General features: G+C 30.6%; 1 protein-coding gene across 1 annotated transcript; it reads right to left on the bottom strand.

The window, feature by feature from the left end:
- Positions 1–1,959: 1,959 nt before the first annotated feature.
- LOC117927850 (probable xyloglucan endotransglucosylase/hydrolase protein 30) lies at positions 1,960–4,029 on the bottom strand. The gene is made up of 4 exons (XM_034847546.1): positions 3,817–4,029; positions 3,635–3,735; positions 3,329–3,537; positions 1,960–2,684 (listed from the first exon to the last, which is right to left on the bottom strand). The coding sequence occupies exons 1-4, from the start codon at positions 4,007–4,009 to the stop codon at positions 2,165–2,167; spliced, it is 1,023 nt and encodes a 340-aa protein (XP_034703437.1). The 5' UTR covers positions 4,010–4,029; the 3' UTR covers positions 1,960–2,164.
- Positions 4,030–12,384: the final 8,355 nt, after the last annotated feature.

Genomic DNA, 12,384 nt, shown 5'->3' with positions numbered 1-12,384 from the left:
GTCAATTACTAGAACAAAAATTAATACTTTATAATATAATTTAATCAACCAAAAATCAAGTTTAAATACTTAATTCATATACTCTCACTTTATATAAACACATGTACATAGTGGCTGACGGAGCCAACCATTTTATTTAGGGGCAACTTTTAATACATATGGGGTCTTAACTCAATGATCAAGCTTTGTGTTCAAATACATATATTCTCAAAAAATTTACTAATACTAGAATAATAGAGAAGAGAGGGAAAAAAAAATTATCTTCCTTTTCTTGTATTAGCATTGTCAACAACAGGAAGAACAAAGATATTGATAAGAACTATTATGTGAGAAGTGAAGAGTTTTAGGTACAAATATTTACACACTAGAGATGTAAGTGGATTTTTCATAAAAGAAAAGGCATAGAAGGGTAATTAGAAGAATAGTTAGGTTTCAAAAGGGTGATGCAAAATAATGACGAATATGAAAGTGGAAAAGATAAATATAAATTTAAAAGACATCATCGACATACACGAAGTATGAATTGATCTAACTTTGGTGAGTTGATTGAGTTGAGAGCCAACTCGAACTCAAAAGTAAGGTTTGAATTCAACTTTACTTTTAATTCGAGGTATTTAACACATGTCCAACTCAACCTCATTTCTCTAACCATGAGTTTGTTGGATTAGACTTGGTTGATGGGGTTGCATAATTCAAAATTCATGTATAATGTTTTTTTAAAAAAACTTTTTCTATATATTTATATGGAAATTTAACAGTAAATAGGACAAAATTTGAACCAAAAAAAGGTGTACAAATAAATTTATATATCTTTATAAAAAAAAGTATATGATATAATATAATTGATATTTTTTTATTAAAATTTTAAAAAGAAAATAAATATTATTATATAGGATAATACATATTATAAAAACATAAAATTAAGTTTGGATTATCGTTTGAACTATGACTCAAGCCCAATTCAAATTAAATTCGAGTCAAGGAAATTTAACCCAAGTCCTACCTGAGTAGTGAAAAGGATTGCTCAAACTCGATTAGGTAGCTAGGGTTAACAAGGGAATAAATCTTTTTGGAGGGAATTATTGGGAGGAACATGTTTTACAAGTGACCTTACTTATATAGTATAGATATATTGACAATTCTTTTTTACTTCTTTATATATAAATCATTTGTTTTTTCTACTCATTAGGTAATATTGATAAAAAAAAAACAATAATATTTGGTGAAAAGTGTTAAGCTACAAAATAGTTGATATCTAAAAAGAATAAAATAAAAGAAGAGAGAAACAAAAAAGGTAATTAGAAAACTTGATTTGAGGTATAATTAATGCAACCATAAAATTTTCTATCAATATTTAGTTTTGATAGTTATACATTTCTTTAAAAGATAGGTATGGTATATGGTAATACACAACATAATTGGAGGAAGAGGTTACGCCTCACCATTGATGTGATATAAAGGCATTGAATGCCTACTCATTTATATGTTGCGTTTCATTTTCCTTCAATTATTTGTATTTTACTATAAGGTGAGATGAGAAAGGTGGAAAGAAGATTACGTGTCCCACACGTTCGACAAGTATAAAATTAGTTTCTATTTTTTATTTTTAAAAATGGGAAATAAAGTGTTTTCAAAATCAATTGTTTTAAATTTTTTTTATCTTTTTCTAAAAATTATTTTAAAAAATAATTATACAAATATATTTATAAATATTTTTTAAAAAAATAGTAATATTTTAAAATTTTAAATAGATTTTTATTTTACGAAATATCAATAAATATTTTTAAAATCTGTTTTGAAAAACTATTTTTTAGATCTATTTTCGAAAACTGTTATAAAAAACACCTATTTTTAACTCTCTATTTTAAAATGGAGATAAAAAAAAACCCTTCTATAATCCAAATTTTCTTTAAACTTTCACACTCATTTTTTACTAATGCATTCATGCAAAAAGATGTGTATCCAAAACACCAACACGTATCAATTACTAGAACAAAATTAATACTTTATAATATAATTTAATCAACCAACAATCAAGTTTAAATATTTAATTCATATACTCACTTTATATAAACAAACATGAAAAATGAAAAATAAAAATAAAAATAAGGAACCAACACCACCATAGCATCTGAATTTTGATGACAAATGGAATGACTCGTATTTATGCAGCAGCCTGGCGGTCTGAGGTGGTGGCAACCGGCACCCGGGACCTCCGCTTGGAGCTCTTCTTGTGGCTGCCTCCAAACTTCAAGCGCCCAGTGTCCTTGAACCGACGTTTCTCGGAAGGGATGATGACACACTCCGGTAGGGGAGTAGCGTAGCGCAGGGTGTCGTAGCAGTAGGAATAGTACATGTACTTTTGGCGGAACTTGCGCATGGAGATGCGACGAAGTGGGGTGATGGCGGAATAGTCATTGCTCTCGAGCTCAGCATCCTTGTCGGAGCAGCCGCCGGCGGATGCTAGCTGAAGTGGATCAGCAGGGCAGCCATCGAGCACGAAATCGGAGAATTCAGAGACGAAGGGCGCGTAGTTGTAGTCCACTTTGTATTTGCCACCTGAAGTGGCCCAGTTGGAGGCATCCCATATGGTCGCGTACAATGCCATTGGCTTTGATGGGTAGTCGCCACCCATCGCCTCGTTGCGAATCACCTCTCTTATGGGAACTTCATCAACATAAAATCTGAAAGATTTGGGACACTAGATTTAGTTGCAGAAAGATTCAAACTTTCAAAAAGTAGAATTTTTGTGAGAAAAAAAGGCATCTTTAACAAGGGCTAGGTTAGGCATGATCATTGCTGTAAATGGTGGAGAATCCCACAAAAGGTCTCTTCAGATTTAGTGGGTAGAATGGCAAGCTATACCCATTGAGGAAAGAAATTTCAAGCCCATTATTATTCATAATGGGAAGTTGCTGAATTTGGAGTCAAATTTTGGCAGCTCAGACTTTTGGGATGATTACAATTATCTTAATTAATAAACAAGTCATACAAGGTGTATCCCAATACACCTTAATTTGATACCAAAATTATTAAAACCCTACTCACCAATATGCAAAAATTCACTTATGTTGAACCACTTATGAACAAATCATAAATTTATCAATCAAAAAAAAGAAAGAAATTAATTTTTTTGAGTGGAATAATTTGTGCCCATAAACGAGAAGAAACAAAAAGGGAAAGAAAGAAAGAAAGAAAAAAAAAAAAAAAATTAGCACACCATGTTGGAGGTCAAACATTAGGCCAAAACACAACCAAACCGAAAAAGAAGACGAAGAAAATGGATACATAGATAGGGAAAGAGAGAGAGAGAAAGGAAAAGGCTCACATGATGTTCTTGGCCGTCCAGAGAATGCTATATCTATGGAACTCCTTGCTTGGATCGAACCAAAGCCGATACCTCTCTTCCCTTCCACGGCTTGTGCTCCCATTTCCGTACACGTTCGTCTGAAACCTCCATGGCTTCCCTTTTACGTTCCCCAAGAACTCGAAGTCCAGTTCATCGTGCGTCTTCTCGAACACGTCTCCATTCGATGTCTGCAACAACAGGAGCAATAAACTTTATAAACCCTTTCGACCAAATCCTCTATCTAAACTCTAAACAATCCAACCCCCAACGATCTTTATTGCTTACATAGAAAGCTACCACCACGCCGGCCGTGTACTCCGACGGCAGCTTGATGTTCGCGCTGAAGAATCCGTGGTTGTACAGGTTGGCCGATATAAAACCAGACCCTGAAGATTTCCAAAAATTAAAATATAATTTGGACGAACAAAAGATTTCATATAATTGAAAGGGCTTGAGATGGAGCTTACCGGTGTAACGGTCGAGGAGGAGGCGGACGCTTCTGCCGTCGGAGGAGCGGACGAGGTTGCCTTCGCCGAAAAGGTGGGTGTAGCCCTGATCAAACGAGATGACGGAGAGGTTGAAGGAGGAGGCCGCGCAGAAGAAAGAGAAGAAGAAGAAGAAGAGAGAGAAATTGCGTATTACTGGAAGCTGACCCATCATTTTTTTTTTCAAAAAAAAAAAAATCGTAATTATGATTTCTCTCTCCTCTCCTCTGTTATTTCTCTGCAAGATTTTATATACGGCAATGGCGTTTGGATGGCTGCGGTTAGGTTTGAATAGAATTGAATTTAGTAGACGGAAATGACCTTGACCTGTCCACAAAATCACGGGAGTGCCATTGTAGGAAACAAACTTGGGTGGCAAGTCTCTGTCTGTTCAAATTATCCAAAATTATCTTTGTGGTGGTTTCTTTGCTTTCTCGCCCTTTTTATTGATTGTCTGGTTGTCAATGATTGACTTATTCATACGTGGCACTCATGTAAACAAGCAAAACAATAATGTTTTTACTTTTTTTTTGTTTTTGTTTTTGCTTTCTTTGTTTTCTTTGCTTTTCTATCCAAAGCTTCAGTTAATAACCTCCGTTGTAGAACCATTTCTATTTATAGTATTTTTATTAATAGAAATGTTTTTAAGGAAATAATTTATATTGGGATATGAATTAAAAAAGTATTTTAATGGTTTATTAAGATTATGTTTGATTCTTAGAAAAAATAGTAAAAAAAACAAAAAAAAAATGATTTTTTTTATTTGATTTTATTATAAAAAAATATGAAAGAAAGATAAATATAATTAAAATTATTAAAAAATTTATATATTTTAAAATTATTTAATTTTATATAAAATTGTTAAATAAAAAAAAAGTTTGAATCCATACATAAAAATAATTCATTGATTTTAAATCTATTTTTTATTTTTCTTCGTCTTTTCTTCTATTTTTTATTTATTTTATTTCTTTTACATTTTTCTTCAAACTTTTTAAAAATCAAACATAATTTAAGTGAATTTCTTTCTTTTTTTTTTAGATTTTAAAAATCAAATTTTAATAATACACTAAACTTCTATATTATAGCATTTTCCTCTATTATAACTTAAATTAATTTGTAAATTATAGTGACACGAATGGAACATGTGTTTTTCAATTATTATTTTTAATTAGATATCCATCTTTTTAAAGGTGTGTAAGCAAAAATGAAAAAGGGATGAGTTTATTCAGAGACTTGTCCCACCTTATTGAGAATTTATTTTATTTCTCATAAAAATAAATTATAAAAATTTATAATTTATTTATACAATTATAATAATTATTTTTAATATAATTACAACATTTTTAAAATTGAGTTGAATTGGAGAGGGTAGGGCAAGCATGAGATTTCCCATTTTCGTCTAATGTTTTTTTTTCTTTCTTTTCTAAGACAAAAATGAGAATTGATCTAAATAATCGGATCGGAATTAGAATCTTCAATTAAGCTTTATTGTGAGAACATGTATTTATCATCCTTGGATCAAACTTAAAACCAGTAATACTTCTGATCCCAAAAAATAATAAATAAAAAAATAAAGTCTGCTAAGTTGAAAACTTAAAAAGGTGACTCAGGTAAAAGTCAAATATGCTCATAAGATTAAAATTTTCTTTTAGTCTTTATAAAAGTTGGAGAAAAAAATAAAAATAAAAAGTAAATTAAGTTGAAAACTTGAAACGACAAATTAAAGGTCATCTTTCTCGAACCCACCCAAAACCAACCCTAATTATTTAGAGGTTTTCCAAAGGAACCCATATATAATTATTGAGAGAAATCTACATCAATTGATTTAATTGTATGGATAGAGATTGGGATAGGAATAAAATTTTATTATCATGGCCATCCCCTCATAAGTTTTGGACTTCATCCAATAATTCACAAAGAGCTCTCACATCAAACGGCACACATATCATATTACAAGACTCGTTCTAAGGATGATTTTCCATATGTCCACCGTCACCTCCAATTAATTCTAGATGACTACACTACACAAATGGATTAAACAAATGGTTGGAAAGAGATTAGTCATACACCCACATTTTATTATCTTCAACTGCAATGACATACACACTCGAGACTCCTTGAACGATACCATGCCCCCCAAGTGTTAACTATTAATAATGAAGACACCCCACTAGATGATGAGAAAGAGTGCTTAGATTTTGATAGTGATGCTGAACCCCCCAAATGTGGTTAATACTACTAATGACAATCATAATACTTTCTTTTCTATCAAAGAGAGTGGTTGAGAGAATGGTCTCATGCATTGGGTCCTCTATTAATTATTTAATTTATAATTTGGCCAACTTGAGCCATGTCGAAGTCTCCTACTTTGTCTTATTCTAGAGGACTTTACTCTAACTAATAGTCTAATATAATTAAAATAAGATTATTTTAAAATTTAGTAACTATTTTTGAAAAATATTTTATAATTTTGTTAAAAAAGAATTTAATTTAAAAATTAAAATAAAAAAAAGGAGATAAAAAGGCAATATTATGATTAAGTTATAAAGTTTTGATATGAAAAATTGTTTGGCATTTAATAGAATATTTAATGTAAAGATTTTTTCCTTTTTATTTTAATTATTGTTTGATATAGTTTAGTGTGTATTTTTTATTTATTTTTTTGGATATTTAACTTTCTTTTATTTAATTAAATATTTTAATTTTTTTAATTCAGTTGAAAGTAATATGTTGATATCATTAACATAATTAAATTAAATTTATTGATAATAAATTTATTTTAATTATATCGATTAATATTAATTTATTATTTTTAATTAAATAAAAAAATTAAAATATTTAATTTTTTTTCAACATAAAAAAACAAACACCGCGTCAAAAACACGGTAAAAAGCCGAACAAGGTGTGAATAACGGAGGGGATTTGGTAGTAGGAGGGTAGAATCGTCCACCAGAAAAGTAAGGGGCTTTCATAATTGTGTGGAAGGTTGAGGGGCAATTTCGGAAGAGGGGATTCAGCGTCAAAATAACGGCTAAAAAGCGGAAAGGTGGATGAGATGCCGGCGAAAAACCGCGTCCGAGACTAACGGCGGCGTGTTCCATGCCACGCTGGCGTTGCTCTCGCCCTCCTACCCCTAAATTTTCTCTCTTTTTCAGCCGTTTATTATTTTTTTTTCCTTATTATCCATCTGTTATAATCATTTATCTATTTATTTCTTTTTCATAATTTAAAATTTGGATAGATTTTAATCATATCCCTGATGTACACCTCATCAAATTTAAATCAATTAATTTAATTTTTTTTTCTCACTTATTTATCTACATAGTATACTTCTCTAATTACTATAATCTCTCTACGATAATAGGACTATAAAGATATAATAATATATAATTTTTTATTAAACGCTTGTTTGGTTATTCATAAAATACAAGTTGTTTTTTGAAAATATTTTGTAATTATTTTATATTATTTTTATTTATTTTTAAGAATTATTTTAAAAAATAATTATATAAACATTTAGAATGACTAAAAACAAAACATTAAATATAAAAATTAATTTTTAAAAATATTTTTAAATATTGAAAAAATTTAAAAATATTTTAGAATTCTAAACAAACTTTTGTTTTACAAAACATTAGAAAACAATTTTCAAAAGATTTTTTAGAACTCTTTTCAAAAACATTTATTAAACATATTCTAAGATTTTGTGAGAATTGAAGGGTTATGTTTGGTTATTGGAAAGAAAAATTAGTAAGCAAAATGGTTTACCATGTTTATAAATAGTTTAATATTTATATAAAATAAAATAAGTTTAAAAATTAAATATATATATATATTTTCTTAGCATATTTATTTCTTTTATTTTTTCTTAAACTTTTCAAGAATCAACATAGGACAAAACTGATGGAAGCTCTAGGAATACAAACCCCGGTCCAAATAGGTAGTGTTATAAACTAGATTTAAATTATTATTATTTTTTTATGGCATGTTGGATTAATAAAAATAAATAAATAGAAAAGGAAAAAAATTAAATTTAAACCAGAATTGCCTCTTAAAAACCGAAATCGCATATAGAAAATGTAGATATTGAGGAAAGTTGCAAAAGCTTGTGAGGTAGTTGAATTTGTGAGGAAAGGAGAGAGAGAGAGAAGTGATGGTGATGGCATTTATGAGAGATGATGAGGTTGCGTGTGAGGAAAGCTTTTAGTTTTCATATGAAGTGTCGAAAAGGGCATAAAGTTAATGGGTTGGGTTTGTCGATCCGACCCTTCATTTGCCAAATCATAAACGTGTATGCCAACTTTTTCTCCTGTCCATGATCAATGCCTGCCTAACACTACTCCATTTTTGTTTTCTTCATATCGTGCCTTTCGGCTGCAGCAGGCCTTAGGAACCAAACCATTTCTAACCCAACTTTGAATCAGCTTTTCAACTCAGTTTCTCTCTTGAAATGATCATTCTTATAAGGGGATGCCGTAAAGCCTAATGAGCCCTTGGGTCAAGGGTCACACTTAATTTGGATACTACATGGTCTTCTCGAGCTAATTCCAAAGCCTACCCTTCCTCGCCAAGAAAACAAACTCAGGCTTCAAGACAAACCTATCTGAAGTGGCCCATGCAATGGCCTCATGCTTATTTGGCTCATGGCAATGACATCTCAAGCAACCTGTCATGACTCGGTTAGGGACTTTATGCACATCCCTATTGATAGGTTATATGACCATTCGCTAGTTCTTGTAAGTAACCCTAGTTTGGGAAGATAGAAAATCTAAGGAGAAATTACATAAAGGGGCATGATTTTGGAAATAATGAAAATGGTGGCCCAAGTTCTATGGAGTTTGTGCCAAGAGCCCAATGTTGTCTTTTCATATTATTTTTTATTTTTTATTTTTATTTTTAAAAGAGAGGTGGATGTGAAAAGAGGGGGTAGTGCTTGGTCATGCCCTTGTCGGATCAACGATGATTGATAGTCATGTTATGGCCACTCCCTTCTCTCTCACCTTTTTTTTTTTCAATTTTTTTCTCAACCCATTGGTCACAACAGCCATCTATGGAACGCCATAGTCGTCCTTCTTTTCGTCCTTTCATATGTTTTGTAGTTGAAAAAAAATTAAGAGGAAGATGAGATGAAGCAAGGAAGAGAAAGAAGAAAGAAGAAGAGCATGGGAAGGAGGAGAAGATGAGTTGGTGTTAAGGCACGATGGAAAGAGGAAAAAGAATGGGGCAATATTCGTCTTCTAACATTTTGTACTCACAAATTTCACAAAAGTCCTGCAATGTAAGCAAAACAATAGAAAAATATGTGAAACAAAACATTTTATTAAAAGTAATAAATTGTGGGTTACAATTTTTGTGCTAATATTCTTTTACAAAAGAATGTGCCTCTTTAATTCTTTTACCTTGATCATAATTTAGAATACGAAAAACTTTTTTTTTTTTATATCGAAGATCAATTGAGGGTCACAAGTAACTTATTCCCAATTGAACTCATTGAATGGTGAAAATCGCGTTTGTAAATGATGAAGATGTTTTCTTTATTTTGAAAGTCAATCAAGGGTTTAGAGTGACTTATTCCTGAATGACTTCATTGCACGACGAAGATCGCATGTATGGTACTTCTCTTATTTCTTAGACTTAGAGGGAGATTTGTGAAGTTTTTTCTTCTTTGTGAAGCCTCTTTTCTGGTGTAAAGTCATTTTTTCCGATCCAAAGACCTTTCATTGAAGGAAGTCACCCCTATTTATAGGTGAAATTAGGGAATTAAATTTTGGAATTTTCCAAAATTTAGTTGCTTAATTCAAAGAATTTGGTTTCTTGATTTTAGTAACTTATATTTTTCATTAAGGAAATTTGTCAACAATAAAATATTTATTTATTTATTTTTATTCTCTTTTGACTTTAATGGAAATATTTGTTTCCTTTAGAAATTTATCAATGAGAGAATATTTATTTATTTTAAATTTTCTTTTAACAACAATTAGAAGATTTTATTTTATTTGTAAGAATAAATTTTGTAATCTTCCAAATTTCATCACATGTCACTTTTTAAATATATATCATATGCCAAATGTGTCTAGGACCTATCACTTGTCGATCCCAAATTTTGTTGCATTGAGGAGCCCTATTTTTTTAAGACTAATTTAGTGCTAATTTATTTTATTAAAAAATTTTATGTTTACAAATACCCCCACTTCAAGACATATCATGTACATGCCCTACAATGTATATGAGGTGGGTCTTGAAGTTACCATTTGCTCTTCTTTAATTTTTTTTTTTTCAAAGAAATATTTTGATAGGAAATTTCCTATTTTAAAAATATATGTTTCCCACTTTTCCCAAACATTATTTTGTTTCCTTTCTTTCTTTCCACTTGGTATCAAAGGAAGATCTTGTGTTAACAGAAAATTTTCTAATTTGAACATTCACTTTCCTTTTTTCACAGACATCTTTTCTTCCAATTTATCCTCCCTATTTTTATTTATTTATTTATATATAAAGATGACAATAATTTAAGAAATCCAATTTGAACTTTCTTGGAGAAGGCTTTCATCCTTGGAGCATGCGGATGATGGGGCATGAGTGGAGTAACACTAGTGGAGCTGTACCATGACATGTGTTAGACAACTCCTTAACATATATAAATATATGTTATAGTGGATTCACACAATGGATCCTCACCATCTTGAACATGTGTTGATCTTCATCATTTGTAGAGATGAATTTGTTTTTAGATAATTTTTTTAAAAAAAAAAAAAAATCACCAAAACACTTGAGGATGAATTTTATTTAATAAACTTAAATATCCATAAAAAATATGAATATTTAAAGTTTGACCCTCATGTGATCAAATTATAGCTCTAATGCGGAGTGGTATTGTATTTTCGACATTTATGTGCTAAAGTCTTTACCTGTGCAAATTGACTTGATGTGAATGCATAGGGATGTTCAAGTTTTAACATTTAATTAAATTGAAATTATATTTAACACCTGCAAACTAGTCATGACTTTGACGCTATTCGATGTTGTGTTTTTGACACTTAATGCGGCTTAAGTACTAAGGTCATCACTCATGCAAATTGGTTTGACTTAAATGCATAGTATTGTCCAACTTCTCAAAACTTAAGTAAAAATTAGAACTATACTTAACATTTATGTAAGCAAGTCATAACCATGACGTTGCACGATGTTGTATTTTCGACACTTAAAGCGGTTCAAGTAAAAGGTCTTCACTCATGCAAATTGGTTTGATTTGGATGAGTAGTAATGTCTAACTTCTCAAAACTTATTTGAAATTGGAACTACAATTAATACCTATGTAAGCAAGTCATAACCTTGATGTCGTGCGATGTTGTACTTTTGACACTTAATATGGCTTAAGTGCTAAGGTCTTCACTCATGTGAATTGGTTTGATTTAGATGCGTAATGATTCCAACTTCTCAAAACTTAATTGAAATTGGAATTACACTTAACACCTATGTAAGCAACTCATAACCTTGACGCTACACAGTATTGCACTTTCAAGATTTGATATGACTTAAGTGCAAAGGTCTTCACTCTTACAAATTGGTTTGACTTAGATGCATAATGATGTCCAACTTCTCAAAACTTAATTGAAATTGGAACTGCACTTAACACTTATGTAGGCAAGTTATAACTTGATGTTGCATAGTGTTGTACTTTCAACACTCAATTAAAATTAACCCCTCACTTGATGCATTTTTTTTTTATAATGGTAATGACTGAACACGGTAGTTTCCCTAAGTTGCCTGCATACCCTTCAAAGAGAAGGGATTAAGTCAAATGTAGTTTTTTTTTTTTATCATTCTAACTTTTGCTAAAACTAAAAAAATTAGACTTGCGGCATATGTTTTAATTTTTGCCTAAGTCGTTTTTTTAGATTTTCAACTTTGTAGACCTTTTTTTTTCTTGGTGTCATATGTAGTTTAAGCTCATGCGGGCCAAGAGCTAGAGTCATTTTATTTTTTTAGTTTGATCTAAGGGCAATAAATGCATGTTCTTGGAAACAAAGTTTAATTTAGGATTAGAGATAACTTATTCTCAACCAAATTTGTGAAAATCTGTCTTAAGCATTTTGGAGAACAAAAGAAGGTCTTTTGAATTTGTCTTGATTTTTAACCTTGATAGTAGATGAATTATACTTTTGTATTGTGTTTGGTATTCTTCCATAGGTTTATTGAAAAATGTGCCAAGCTTAGACTTGATTTTAATCCTAGGATGGTAAGCATGTGTTATTAGAGCAAAGTTTAATTGAGGGTCAAAGATGACTTATTCTCAACCAAACTTATGAAGATATTTCTTAAGTATTTTAGAGAACAAAAGAAGTTTGAATTCATTTTGATTTTCAGTCTTGAAAGTGGATGAATGACACTTTTATATTGTGTTTGATATTCTTCCATAAGCTTGTTGAAGAATGTGTCAGGCTTAGACTTGATTTTAATCCAAGGGTGGTAAACATACGTTCTTGGAATAAAGTTTAATCAATGGTCTATGAGGAATTGATTTCAAATAAACTTATTAATAATTTCCTC

The sequence above is a fragment of the Vitis riparia genome, chromosome 2, assembly GCF_004353265.1.
Source record: "Vitis riparia cultivar Riparia Gloire de Montpellier isolate 1030 chromosome 2, EGFV_Vit.rip_1.0, whole genome shotgun sequence".
In the NCBI taxonomy this organism is placed as follows: Eukaryota; Viridiplantae; Streptophyta; class Magnoliopsida; order Vitales; family Vitaceae; genus Vitis; species Vitis riparia.
The sequence above is the reverse complement of the archived record's forward strand: the minus strand, read 5'-3'. Positions and strand labels throughout refer to the sequence as shown.